This window comes from Chiloscyllium plagiosum, unplaced genomic scaffold, assembly GCF_037043375.1.
Source record: "Chiloscyllium plagiosum isolate Xiang-an unplaced genomic scaffold, Cpla_swu_hap1 HiC_scaffold_22, whole genome shotgun sequence".
NCBI lineage: Eukaryota > Metazoa > Chordata > Chondrichthyes > Orectolobiformes > Hemiscylliidae > Chiloscyllium > Chiloscyllium plagiosum.
Window position 1 is genome coordinate 34351056 of NW_028270160.1, and position 13808 is coordinate 34364863.

The 13808-nt window shown below is 38.3% G+C and overlaps 1 protein-coding gene across 5 annotated transcripts in view; it reads right to left on the reverse strand.

The window, feature by feature from the left end:
• The window catches only part of adam12a (ADAM metallopeptidase domain 12a), a 345430-nt gene that overhangs the window by 78407 nt on the left and 253215 nt on the right, over positions 1-13808 (reverse strand). For all 5 annotated transcript variants that reach the window (XM_087998950.1, XM_043712617.2, XM_087998953.1 and 2 more), the window contains one exon: positions 10679-10763. In XM_087998950.1, the coding sequence (XP_087855076.1) occupies positions 10679-10763 (85 nt within the window). The remainder of the gene's footprint in view (positions 1-10678; positions 10764-13808) is intronic.

A 13808-nucleotide genomic window follows, 5' to 3' on the forward strand; every position in this document is an offset into this window, starting at 1 on the left:
ATCATAGGATGTTAAAAAAAACTTAAACAGAGGTATATAGGTTACATAGCACAGGGCTTGCATTAGGCGTGATCAGCGTTAGTACAATCAGTATTATTTGAAATTAGACAGTCTATTCATCAGTCTAATAATGGCTTGACACCAGCTTTTGCTCAAGCTCCTGTATTTTCTGCCTGATGGAAGAGGTTGTAGGAGATCATTACCCAGGTGGGATGGGTCTTTGATGATGTTGATAGCTTTTCTACAGAAACGTGCCATGTAAATGGAGTATATGGATGAAAGGTTGGCTTTTATGATGGTCTGGGCTGTGCACACCACCTGCTGTGGTTTCTTATGGTCCTGGGCAGTGCTGTTGCCATACCAGGCTGTTATGCACCTGGACAGTATGCTTTCAATGGTACATTTGTAGAAGTTGGTGAATTTCCTGAGCTGCCTGAGGAAGAAGAAGCCTTCTTGACAGTTGCATCCACGTGGCTACCATGTTTTGGTCCAAAGTTGCCTCACACATCACCTAAACTATATTTAGCACAGTTTAGTTCACCCACGTAATTTATCACTTTCTCTTTGTAATTCAATGTTCCTTTTATTCCATACCACTAATGTACGTGTCATTAACATGGTTGAAAATATGGCTCTCTATTGTATTTTATAAACCATTAATAGATAGTGAATAGTTGAGGCCTATGGACAGTGTCGATTGGGTAAAGGAAAAGTCACCATAATGTTACTCGGGCATCAGGCGGCTTTCTCATTAGAGAAAAACAACTGGTGGAGCTTTAACTGAGGACCAGCATGCCTCAGGCAGAGGTTAACAAGGAGAGTGCTTCATGGTAACCTCGGTTGGTATAGGAATTGAACCCATGCTGTTGGTATCACTCTACATTACAAGCCAGTCATCCAAGCTAACCAGCCTAGCCTATACAATTCCTTGTTGGGTCTCCTGAATCAACTTAGGTTTCTCTCACTGTTCCATTTACTCTGCACTTAATTATAAATTCTAATAATTTCCCCAAAACAATGAATAGATCAACAGATCCATAATTTACTGTTTTCTCTCACCTTTCTAAAGTAACAAAACTACAATTGTAATTTTCCAATCTAGAATTGGGATAGGTTTGAAAATGATGGTGAAAGCAGATGCAATTTGCTCATTTACTTTCTCCAAAATCAGAGAATCCCTACAATGTGGAAGGCCATTCAACCCATTTAGTCCACACTGACTCCCTGAAGAGCATTGACGCTGATCCACCACCGTCCAGCCTATTCCTGCAACCCTGCATTTTCCATGGCTAACCCATCTAGCTTGCAGGTCCCTGGACACTATGGGCAATTTGGCCTGGCCATTCCCCCAACCTGCATATCTTTGGACTGTGGGAGGAAACTGCAGCATCTTGAGGAAACCCATGCAAACACAGGGAGAATGTGCAAACTCCACACATACAGTTGCCCAAGGGTGGGATCGAACCTGAATCCCCAGCGCTGTGAGGAAGCAGTGCAAGGGTGACACAGTGGCTCAGGTAATAGGGTGAAGGTGTGGGAGGGGTATGGTTTGGGAGGGGTGCTCTTCAGAGGGTCGGTGTGGGCCCTGCTTCCACACTGTAGGGATTCTATGAAAATCCTAGACGAGAAAATTGGAATCCCTGTTGGAGAATACAGGTGGCTCCAAGCATCACTGAGCTGAATGTGGATATTGAGCCTTGGAGGCTATTAATAAAGTGGATAATTCTAAACAGCAGCAAAGAAATGTATGCGTTGCTGGCAGATTTTCCAGCCAGTCTGTGCACATTTGGAGGGAGCCTGGAGGAATCGGTCTCAAATAAGGTATATCATAAGTCTCAGGCCTTCAGAATGCCATCTTCAGCCATTGAAACTTTAGTCCGTTGTACTGAGCATTAATGGTGACAGACAGACAGGCAGCTTTTAGCTTAAAAATGTGTTGTTGGAAAAGTGCAGCAGGTCAGGCAGCATCAAAGGAGAAGGAGAATCGACGTTTCGGGCATAAGCCCGTCTTCAGGAAGAAGGGCTTATGCCCGAAACGTCGATTCTCCTTCTCCTTTGATGCTGCCTGACCTGCTGTGCTTTTCCAGCAGCACATTTTTAAGCTCTGACCTCCAGCATCTGCAGTCCTCACTTTCTCCCACAGACAGACAGGCAGACAGACAGACAGCGTAAGGTGGCCTTCATAAATGGTTTGCTATCTTAGAATGCCATCTTAAACAGGATTGATGAAAATCCAGCTTTCATTCTTCAAAGTGCTCTCTAGCTCCTTTTGGAGCAGGTTAAGTATAGGTGGACCTTGAAAGGGAAGATGGAGAAAAGAGACAAAGATGTGGGAAACCTACTTAAAACAATTCCACTTCCCAGTCACTGGACCCCCTCCTCAGTCAACACACATATATTGCCTCTTGTCCAAAGGAATGAATCTAAACAAACTGTTTCAGAATCAAGCCATCCCTGATAACAATGTGTGTTCCTACCGGTGCCCTAGTCATAGTATCTTCTGCTTTCTTCTCCACTGAAGAGGTGGTATGCTTAACACCTTCTTCCTCCTGTATTCTCCAAGCCTCACTGCTGCGCTATCTGTTACCATACTTGATGCCTGATTGGTTTATATTGGAGATCATCCCCAGAACTGTCCAAGTATCTAATGCATACTTTCAACATCCTGCTTTCCTGAGAACAGTTTTTGTGGTCCGTGAGCTTTGCTTACATCGTTATATCACAGTGGGCCCCACTATTTGGGCTCCTAACAGGTATCCCTCAAATGGATAACTTCTGCCTCCAAAGGGCTAAATCCGATTCAAAATTTGGGGAGTTTAAGGAGAGTGCAAGCTGAAAGCATTATGGCACCTGCCTGGGAATCCTCCACACATACACTAGATAATCTTTGTAGATGCAAACAAGCTGAACACTAATGGAATGCATCTCTTGCAGTGGATTGGAAGAGTTCTGGGTGTTTTTATTACCATATGTGTGCAGTCAATGACTCCCTGGATTTGTGGGAAGCCAGCCATAGCCACAAACCCAAGTGTTTACTTATTCTGATTGACCTCATGTGTGGCAAAGTGTACAGAATTGCTGACCCTGGTAAACATGCCATCTGTCTTTTGTGCAACTTATTTGTGGTCAGCAGATTTTTGAAGTTTTGCAAATATCTCATGCAGATACCTGTAAGAAGACAAACATTAATAGGCTGTGTGTGGCAGTGACTTTGGCAGCCATTGGTAAACTGCTGTTACAGGTCTATGTGGTATGAGATCTTTCACTAAACTATAAATGTGATACCCTGAGCCTCCTGAGGCACTGATTCATCACTGGAAGCTGATCCAACTCCTGTACATCCTGTGTTCGGGTTAGCACCTCCTGTCAGCTTCACTGTGCACTCATTTACTCTCTCCTTGTGGAATAGCAGGTAAGTGAGGAAAAGGGCTGGTGCTGCTGCTCATTTTGGTCCTCATCACAGCTTCAAGGCAAAGCTACATAAGTGACACCAAAGCTGAACTGATTTTGTTTTACATTGATTCATGATATGTTAGATTGCTGTTTAAACCAGCATTTGTTGCCCATTCCTAATTGTCCTTGAGAAGTTGGTGGAGACTTGCCTGCTTGAATCACTGCAGTTCTGGATGAATAGGTACATCCGGTGCTGCTGGGAAGCAAGTTCCAGGATTTTGATCCACTCAGAGTGAAGCAACTGTCAGACTGTTCCAACTGGGTGATGTGTGGCTTGGAGGGGAACATGCAAGTGCTAGGCTCCCAATGCAACTGCTGTCCTTGTCTAGTCTGGCAGACCAGAAGTGCACATCACACAGACAAAATTTCAAAGCAGCAGCAATGACCTCCAAGTTGGCGAAAATCATCTTCAAAGTAGGAAAAGCACTCTCCCAGAACAAGTTGCAAAAACAAATGTTTTTCACTTAGGAAAGGAAGCTAATGTGAGATCTCAGTATTTAAAGCATTTCTGACTTTCATTTGTTCAATCCCCTCAATTCCTACTCTCCACTTATCTTTCCTGCACTGGCAAGTTCCACAAAGCTTGAGAATCTTATGCGCCCGCTATTAAAATTGGTAGTTCTGGTTAAAACAACTGCTAACTACCCATTAACATATTTAAATTGGCAACATTCCTCTCCCAGAGTGATTTCTCGCACACAGCTGAATGTGCTACATTTAAAAGGATGGTCAGCAGATTTGAGCTGAATTCCTGACATGTTGTGAATTCAGCATTTTACGCAACCGCCCACACTCAAACCCACTCACTCTGTTACGCTCAATCTCCCTCCATAGTAATTACTCAACAAGTCTGCAATTTCCTTATTTTCATTTCCCATGATATTTGCACCTCTTTTTAAAGAACACTTTTTAAGGAACTCTTGACTCCCCTTTCTTTCCTAATATAACTGAAAAATGTTTGTGTTAATCTTGACATCCATCACAAGCATCTTTTAAAATGTTCTTTCTACAACTCTTACTATCTTTGTCTTGTTGCATGGTTTTTCTATCCAGCCCAGACCCTGGACCTGCACTATTTCAGGCACATTTGTATATCCATTCCTTTAGTTATACATTATCGCCCCACTTTTATCAAAATATGAAATACTTTATAAAATATAAAGATAATTTTAAAATTTCAATTTATTTATAAAATATTTTAAACATAAATAAAAACATTTTTATAGAATTATAAAATACATCAAATATTTTTGAACATATGGAATAATAAAGATATTCTGCTTCAACAGAATTTTGGGATTCACATTGGATTAGTAAATAAGACTTTAAGAAATTGTGCTCAAAGCAGGAAGCCTTGCCCACAAAGATCACACATGTATAAAGTCTGTTCCAAAGTAACATCTGGTTACTGAGGAACAGATTTTTTTTTAAAAAACTGCTCTTATTGTCATTCCCAATGGACTAAGTTTAAATAAACTCAGTGGACAAATTTATACCTGTAAACCTGATGCTAGAGTAGCTGAGTCACATTTGGCCAGTCAGTACAAAGTCCTGAATATAGGAAATAGCTTGCTCACCATCAATATGTTCTCATTTGGAAGTTCATAGTGTACAGAACATGAACATCTTTCAGAGGTAAAAATATGGCATTGTTCGTCCTTATAAGACAGCAATTGTAACAGGTGACTAGTTTCGTAGTTGGGTTGAGGGAGGTGGATAGAACAGAGTTGGAAAAATGGAGATCCCACATTATTATCACACAATTACACAAGTACATATTAATTAGGCCAATAATCTCTCAATTTCTTTAACAGAGATTCAATCGAAACCCTCAGTCCTGATTGAGGAGAAATATGACCGACTCCATTCCACACTGCCAGTGAAGAAATGTTTGGCCACTTACCATATTTGCAATGAGGACTGTAATGACACTAGTTAAAAATCACACAACACCAGGTTATAGTTGGACTATGACCTGGTGTTGTGCGGTTTTTAACTTTGTACACGCCAGTCCAACACTGGCACCTCCAAATTATAATGACACTAGCCTTCATGCTGAAGAAAGCTTATTGTGCTACTTCTAAACATCCTTCTTTCCCCCGCCTTAGAAGGGAAAGGATTGTTGAAATTCGTCCTGGGAATTGGGGATGTTATCTGAGGACTTAGATTCATTGGTGAATGTTGGTGCTTTGATTTCAACGCAATGCCTCTCAGTTTTTTTAAACTTTAGTTTGCATGCATTTTCATTTAATCATAATTCTTAGCTTGCTGTCATTAAAAAAATTATTCCAATTTTCTTTCTTGTATCTGAAACTAACTCCTCAGAACTCCCTACACTGTGCTCCACCTGCCACAGTTCTTTGTTCTGAAGTTGCATAATCTGTAAATTGTTCTTTTTTAAAATTCAAGCCTGCTCCAGTTCAATATATATATAGAATGTTAACTGCCATCTCTTGGCAAAAGTACTTGCCAACTTCTTCTGATAATACATGCAACCGCTGATGGTAAAAACACTTGAAATTAGCTTTGAGTGATAAATCTGAGAAATGAGGATTGGATCATTGGCTCAGCAGCAGATTTTTAAACCTTCTAGATCTGGAGGAATTAAAAAAAAGCTGCTCTCCAATTTGTGGGTTTCGACCAATCAGAAAGCAGTTTGGACCTTTCCAAAAGCAGTTTAGTTAGGTCAATGGGTCTTCCACCTCAACAAGTTTAATCATAGAAAAAGAAAGAAAACATCATGCACAGGAAATAACAACTTCTCAAACTTTTATTATCTGGTCTGGCTAAGATTAGGGCTTGGTCTCTTTCAGTGCTGTCTCAATTTTATGTCAGTGAAAGATTATCAGAAGCTCCAGAGAAGTTGCTATTTCTTCCATCAAAGACATGTAAGCAAATACAGTGATTGATGGGAATTTCCAAAAGACTGTTGCAAGAATTTTTAGGCAAGCAATAAGTGATTTCATGTTGAAGGCAAATAATCTATTCTGATAATAAACCTCAAAATTCAGAAGGCTAGATTTTATTTGAAGCTGGTTGCATATTTCTTTTTTCTTTTCAATAATTAATTCAGGGGATTGGGTGTTGCTATTTATTGTCCATCCATAGTTGCCCTTGATAAGGTGGTGGTGAGCTGCCTTCTTGAACTACTGTAGTCTATTTGCTGCAGCAAAATCTACAATGCTGCTAGAGGGGCAGTTCCAGGCTTTTGGTCCAGCAACACTGAAGGAACGGCGATATATTTCCAAGGGTATCAGATGGGTAGACTAGACGGCAACCTATCTGCTTTCTTTGCCCTTCTAGATGATAGCTGTTATGGTTTGGAAGGTGCTGCCTAAGGTACTTCAGTCCATGGCAGCCTCCAGGGTGTTGACACTGGGTACTTAGCAATGATAATGTCAGTGAATGCTCATATCATCATTATTTTCTAAGTAGCAAGTGGTTCTTACCTTTCATAATTAAATATACCAATCTAATAAAAGTAATTTTAAAAGAAACCTACATTTTCAAACTAAGAAAACTAACAGATAAAACTAAACATGTTGGATCCAGCTTGATGAATCAGCAATTGTACTAGGGCCAAATATATCATTGCTGATCTTAAAGTCTAATTTACATTGCTTTTAGTCTTTAGAATGAAGGAAGATATATTTTGTTCTAATAAAAATCTGCAGCAAGTTCAAAAAGTGCACTTGGAATTTGCAAATGAAAAACCGAAGCCTATGGTTTCCAACATGCAAGAGAGAAGAACAAACTCCTTACTAAACCTTTCCTGGCAAAATCTTCCTCGTCTGAAGGTTTGACCTATGCCGGGGCATGGTTTCAGAGCCAAAATCTACAAGTCTGTGTATTCTAATAGGGGATATCAGCAATCAGCAGTGCAACTCAAGAGGTCCTTTCTCCCCACCATTTCCTTTACTGAAAATGCTCACTCATGCTGGGGCATAATTCCAGAGGTGTTGGCTGCCTCAGTTTCTCACCCAGTGGATATGCCTCATTAATTTAAAGCACTTAATTATATTCTGGGAATCAATACAATTGCGCCTGATCCTGCAATCACTTAACTCTACAAACACACTCACACACAAAACAAAGATCACTGAAAAGCAATCAGCAAGCTTGGCTGAATTTCCTCCACCCTATTCCAAGATGCTGAGGCCAACTTTAGAACCCTTTCTGCTAACTCAGCTGAAATAAGAAAATTCAGGACAGTTTGGTCTCCAATTTTTTTAGTTGCGCAAGAAAGATGTCATTGTTAACCCTTGCAATTGTTTCAAGTTCATACATTTAAAAATCATCACAAAGAATATTGTTTGAGTCGTGGGACCAGCATGGATTAGCAAGCAACTGAAGTGCTTTTATAATGACAGGTAGATTCACACAGGTAGATGTATATGAATAAAAATGCATCCATTAGAAATGCAAAGAAAGAATAAATGAAATAGATAAATCAGTGGATTACCTAACTAGCTCCCCTTTGTGAAGAGCACAGCTAGTTTGGTGGAAATGAGCTAGGAGCAGTTTTTGATGATTGGAGTTTTATGAAAATAACTTATTACCAGCAGAGATGAGACTCTACAATTTCTACTATTCTCATAACAACAACACTGCACACTGAATGTGCTAATGCAGTTCCACAGGGAATTTGATGATGAGATCCATCCTACAATGTGCTGACAGTGAAACATGCTGCATTTTGTGGCAATTCAATCCAGGTGATATCTCTTCCATATCACACATTGTCAGTCAACTTACATACTACTGTTTTGTGTGCATTAAACTTTCTGTAATTTTGCTAGAAAAGCCTAGGCAATTCTGTCAAAGTTATGTCAATTAGATTGAGCCCAAAATGCTTGGCAAGGTAATTAGTGGAGAAGTTTGGAAGGGAAAACCTTCTGGTGAATTGGAAGATCTAACTTAAAGGCCACAATAATTTTTAAGGCTATTGTGATGGACATTTAGAATCTATCCAATGAGGTTTGTTAGGCCTTTGACATTAGGTTGTGGGATTTGGAGAGTGTACCCTACACTGCTTACTTGTAAGGCTGAAGCCTGAGTAGAAACTGTTTATGGACTGATGGAGAGACGCAACCAACGTTTCACATTACTGAGATGTGGCCCTGTTTAGCCTAACTGTCAGGCTCGTCACCTTCAGAAGAAACTTTCACTTGGCTGCTCGGATTTGCATTCAGTAAATAAATAAATGAAAAGATATTTGCAGACAATACAGACCCAACATCCACATCATTTTTGTTCTTTCATAAGTATGAGCATATCCTTAGCATTATATATTTTGATAATTTACAGTTCACAACTGGATGTAGCAGAACTGGAGAACTTAAATCTGATCTATTAGTTCACATCAAGTACTATTCACTAACAACATGACCTTTCCTTTTGTCACCTAAGGCACTTAAGAAGTGCATTACAGCTGCCAGTGATATGTTATGCAATCAGTCCTGTATTACTTTATGGCTGGTCAAATTGATCTCTGCTAAAATATATACCCATAGTCATTGAACTGATGGCTACATTTCAATGTCAGGGAAGAATTGATTCGGCATAAATTAAAGAACAAATTTAAAAATTATGTAAAACTGAAAGAAATTGTTTCCAAAGTGGCCCAAGTATATTGCCACAGCAGCTGCAAAGCTAATGCTTAGTGAGACTATTTACCTCAGGTGGCCTCACAGTGATTATGATTATGCTATCGATCGAGCAACTTAATTTCTTAGCTATGCTGCTGCTTTTGAATTGATTAAACACAGAAATCACTTTGTATTGACACAAATATTGCAGTATAATCTTTCTGCACCTTGACTATTATTTTAGCACGAACTAATTAATTGGTATTGAATTAATCATTTAGTGAAAGGATTACAATTTTTATACTCTGTGTTTTCGTAAAATAAATATTTTGACCCCTCTGCTACACTTCAATTCTCTCATGGTTATCATGATATATGCAAATGGTAACAATTATATTTATTATTATACAATTCATAATTCTAAAGTCAAAGCTAAATATCTGGCTCAAGTCCATCATAAACAAAGGTTAATGTGTTGTTACTTATTACGAGAAATGGCAAGAGAAGCCTGCCCTGATTGAGACTTTTAAAAGTTTTAATTTGACTCCTTAAGGAAATATGGGAAATCTGTTGGTACTTAAATAATTGGCTTCAGAATCACATAAGTGGATTATTGTTTGACAATTTGAAAACAAACGGATAAAGCAAAATAATGTTGAACACGTGAGGGTTATAAAATATTGTTTCAATGAACTTGTTGCAAATTCAGTATTTTGGAAACAATTTCTTTCAGTTTTACATTATAAATATAACATATTCCTTTAGGAAGTGTAGTCACTAACAAATCATTAAAGGTTCTGGTTGAGGAAGGGGTGTAGATGGGCAAGAAATATAACTTGCCTTGTAATGCCAGATAAACAATTCCCACAATATTATACAGTAAACACTGCAATCTGTCAGGGATATTAACAAAATATATTTTTTGAAATACAGCAGATTCCCTTTTTTTTTGTCTCAGAGGTTAAGTGTCCCATTTCTGCACCGTATACAAATTGACTTAGCAGTTCTACCAAGGACAGCAAAAGAGCAAGTGAGAACACACATATACAGCATATTTTGACAGTTAGTTTTAAGTCAGTCTGTACATATTAACACAACAGGTACAGAATACTAGTAACAATAAACTCTTTCGTAAATCTAGAATTCAGGGAAATGATTTTAGATGAATGCTTTTACCGGCAAGGAAAATGGAACACCTGTAATTTCCCAGATCCTAGAATGAACGTCAATGATGAAAGATCAAAAGCAGCCTTAGTTTCTCAAACTAATGAAATAATGTTCCTTTACTCAAACTCTAAAAATTGATCTAATTCTGGATCTATATCTACACATTTGCAAATCCCATAGAATGTATCTTATTTAGAGAAAACTACAAATTACGACAGTTTGATTGCCATTTTGTGCTGTGAACATGTACTCAACAGAAACTGCAGAAAGACTGACCACATTCATATCACTTTGGCTGTCTGCAATCAATAGAAAGGGAGAGGCTGTACTGCCTTTGAACTTAGGTCACAGAGTTGAAAGAAGTGTTCGAAGTTCAGTTTCTTTTCTTTAAAAGTATGAAATTAATAGTCCGATAGAAATAGGCAGATTCTAGGTTTGCACCATGCATTATTTTTCTGATCACTACTCACCATAACAATCCCTCCTGATTGCTCAGCTGTGCACATACTCATTATAGGTGCCATTCCAATGGTAGTTCCTTGGAAGTATATCCCACTGCAAATATATAACAAAAGACACTTCAGCATGTTATGAAGTTAAAGATTTTACCTTACTGAATGTAGTCATAATTTCAATAGTCTATTTGTTCAGTAACAGCAACAGGGCTGATACCAAGATTGATATTTGGGACTTCTGATGGGAAGTCCACTCTGACATACGTTATTAACAGATGGTTAGACAATTGCGAAAAGAAGACAGAACAGTAATGAGTCAATAAATTGCTGAGAAAAGTATCTCTATTTTATAACTTTGATTATTTTCCCATTCTATATTACCTCTTTTCATTTGTCTTCAAGATTATACCTCCATGGGTCACTTTTCACAAACTACATAATGAATAAGCATAGACATTTTATCCGTTAAAAACAATAACAATGGCTGAAGAAAATATTGTATCATAAGCCAAAACTGCAGGTGATACCTCTGAGCATCCATTTTCTGAAATGATTTTGATTCATCAATGCACAACAGCCTCTGAGGTGATAGCCATTGAGATACATGTAAGGTGTTTAGCATGACATGCTTACTTGAAGATTATTGCATAAAAAAGCTGTACTATATTTTTAAATCAACCTTTTCAAAAGCATTATGACTTCTGTAAAGAAGGAGGGACTTGAAACACAGGCCTTCCAATATAGAGGTCGGGTCTGTGCCATTAGATCCCTTTAAAGCTCTAAGGATATTCCTATCAACTTGTTCAGATAGGTTATGTCACACATCTGGATTAGGTGGCATTCCTTGCCCGAGATAAGGACACAACCACTGTACCATAACAGCCTCTAAACCTTTGCTATTATTTACATGGGGAGATTGTTGATTGATTGATGTGCAAACTTACTCCAATCAGTGTTGATTATTTCTAATTAAATGGTCAAGATGTTGATGTGTTCATTTTGATTCCAATATGTTGGTCCAGGCGTTCTGATGACTCAGGGTTCTTGTGGCACAATGATTGTGTTTCTATCTCTGAATCAGAAGGCATGGGTTCACGTCCCACCTGCTCCAGAGGCATGTCATAACATTTCTGAACAGACTGATTAGAAAATAAAAGAATTCCGATGGCTAGATGGCCACTGGATTTGGGTACTGGGATCATGCTGACACAGCTGCATCTGTAGGAACTGCCAGGAAGTTTAAGACTCCAGTGGGTAATTCCCCTGCATCTGGAACACTGCAAAGAAGCCCTTTAAATTTAGAGGATTCCAACTCAGTTAAATTATATTGTTATCCAGGAGAAGTTAGAGAATTAAAAACCCAACTTACCTCCTACGCTGACTCCCTCCATTAATGTACATCTCTTAGACGTCTAACCAGACCCCATCCACCTGATGCAACACTCACATCATTCCCACCTCTAACTTGACCTGACTCCGCTATAGCTGACAACATGCCTGTCGATTGCTATCCACAAATGACCAGTTTAACTCTGCTGGACAGGATTACACCTCCCAATGCTACCAAAACCACCATGATGGCTTTATTGTTTTACAGTGTTTGATGTAGCTCAATCCAAGATTGCAAACTTCAATCTAAACAAAAGAAACCAAGAAGGCATGAGGGGAAAAATGGCTGTGGTAGCTTGGGAAACTGCATTAAAAGGTATGACAATAGATAGGAAATGTCTGAAAATTTAAACATTTAATACATGGTTTACAACAAATTCTTGTTCCTTTGTGGTACTAGAGGAAACATGTAAGGTGATCCAACCCTGGCTAACGAGGGAGGTTAAAGATTGTATTAGATCAAAAGATGAATCTTACACAGTTGTCAAAAAAGTGATATGCTTGAAAATTGTGAATGATTTAGAATTCAACAAAGCTGAAAAAAGATAAAGAAAATAGAATCCACAAGTAGAAACAGTTGAGAAAAAGCTTGTTTATAAAAAAGAATAGATTAGCAAAGAGCCATGTGGATTCACTACAGGTAGGGACAGAGGAATGTATAAGGGTGAATAAGGAAATAACAGAGACACTAAACAATACTGTGTGTATGTCTTCATGGAGAAAGATATAAAAATCCTCCCTGGAAAACAAGAGAACTAGGGGACTTGAAAGAATAAGGAGCTGAAATAAATTAGTATTAATAAAAAAAGTGGTACTGGAGAAATCAATGGGAGTGAAAACCGATAAGTCCCTGGAATCTGATGATCTCTATAATAGAGTCTTGAAAGAGGTGGTTGTAATGAATGGATATATTGGCGGTCAAACTTAAAATATTTTATAGATTCTGGAATAGTCCCTGTAAACTGGAAAACAGGAAATGTCATTTATGAAAGGAGGGAAGAGAAAAAGGGCACCTATAGACTTGTGACTTGACATCAGTGATGGGGAAATGCTGGAATTTATTATAAGAGTGTGATATCCGTACATTTGGAAATCAGTGATGGAACTGACAAACCAGTTAGAACTTTTTGAGGATACAAATAGCAGAAAAGGTAAGGAGGAAGCAACAGTTATGGTGTAGTTAAATTTTGAGAAGGCTTTTGAGAAGATTCCACACAGGAGATTGTAAATAAAATACAACACATGGATTTGGATGTATTATGTTTGGTATGGATTGAGAATCAGTTAACAGACAAAACAGCCCAGACATAAAAGGATCATTCTCCAATTGGCAGGTGCTAACTGGAGGCATACTGTGAGGATCAATGCTTGGGTCCCAGCTATTCATAATCTCTGTTGATGATTTGGATAGGGAGATTACATTTATTCTGCACATGTGCTAATTTCAGATGGATGTTCATGATCCCTTTCCATCGTTAGAAGAAAATTAAAGAGCAATCTGGATGTGATTTGATGCAGTAAAAATGTATGTTTTCCAAATTGACATTTTAGTCTGGCAGTGAGGTAAGAATGCAGAAAGAGCTCATTTGTGAAGAGGGAATACCATTCTGGTAACTTGGTCTGTAATAATTCAATTCAAAAGCTATTTACTTTTCACATACGTTTTAACATAATCAAGTCTCTGTTAATTGTAAATTAAACTTCTCAAATTTATAAAAATATATTATTTTTAAGTTAACATTCACTTTATTTTTCT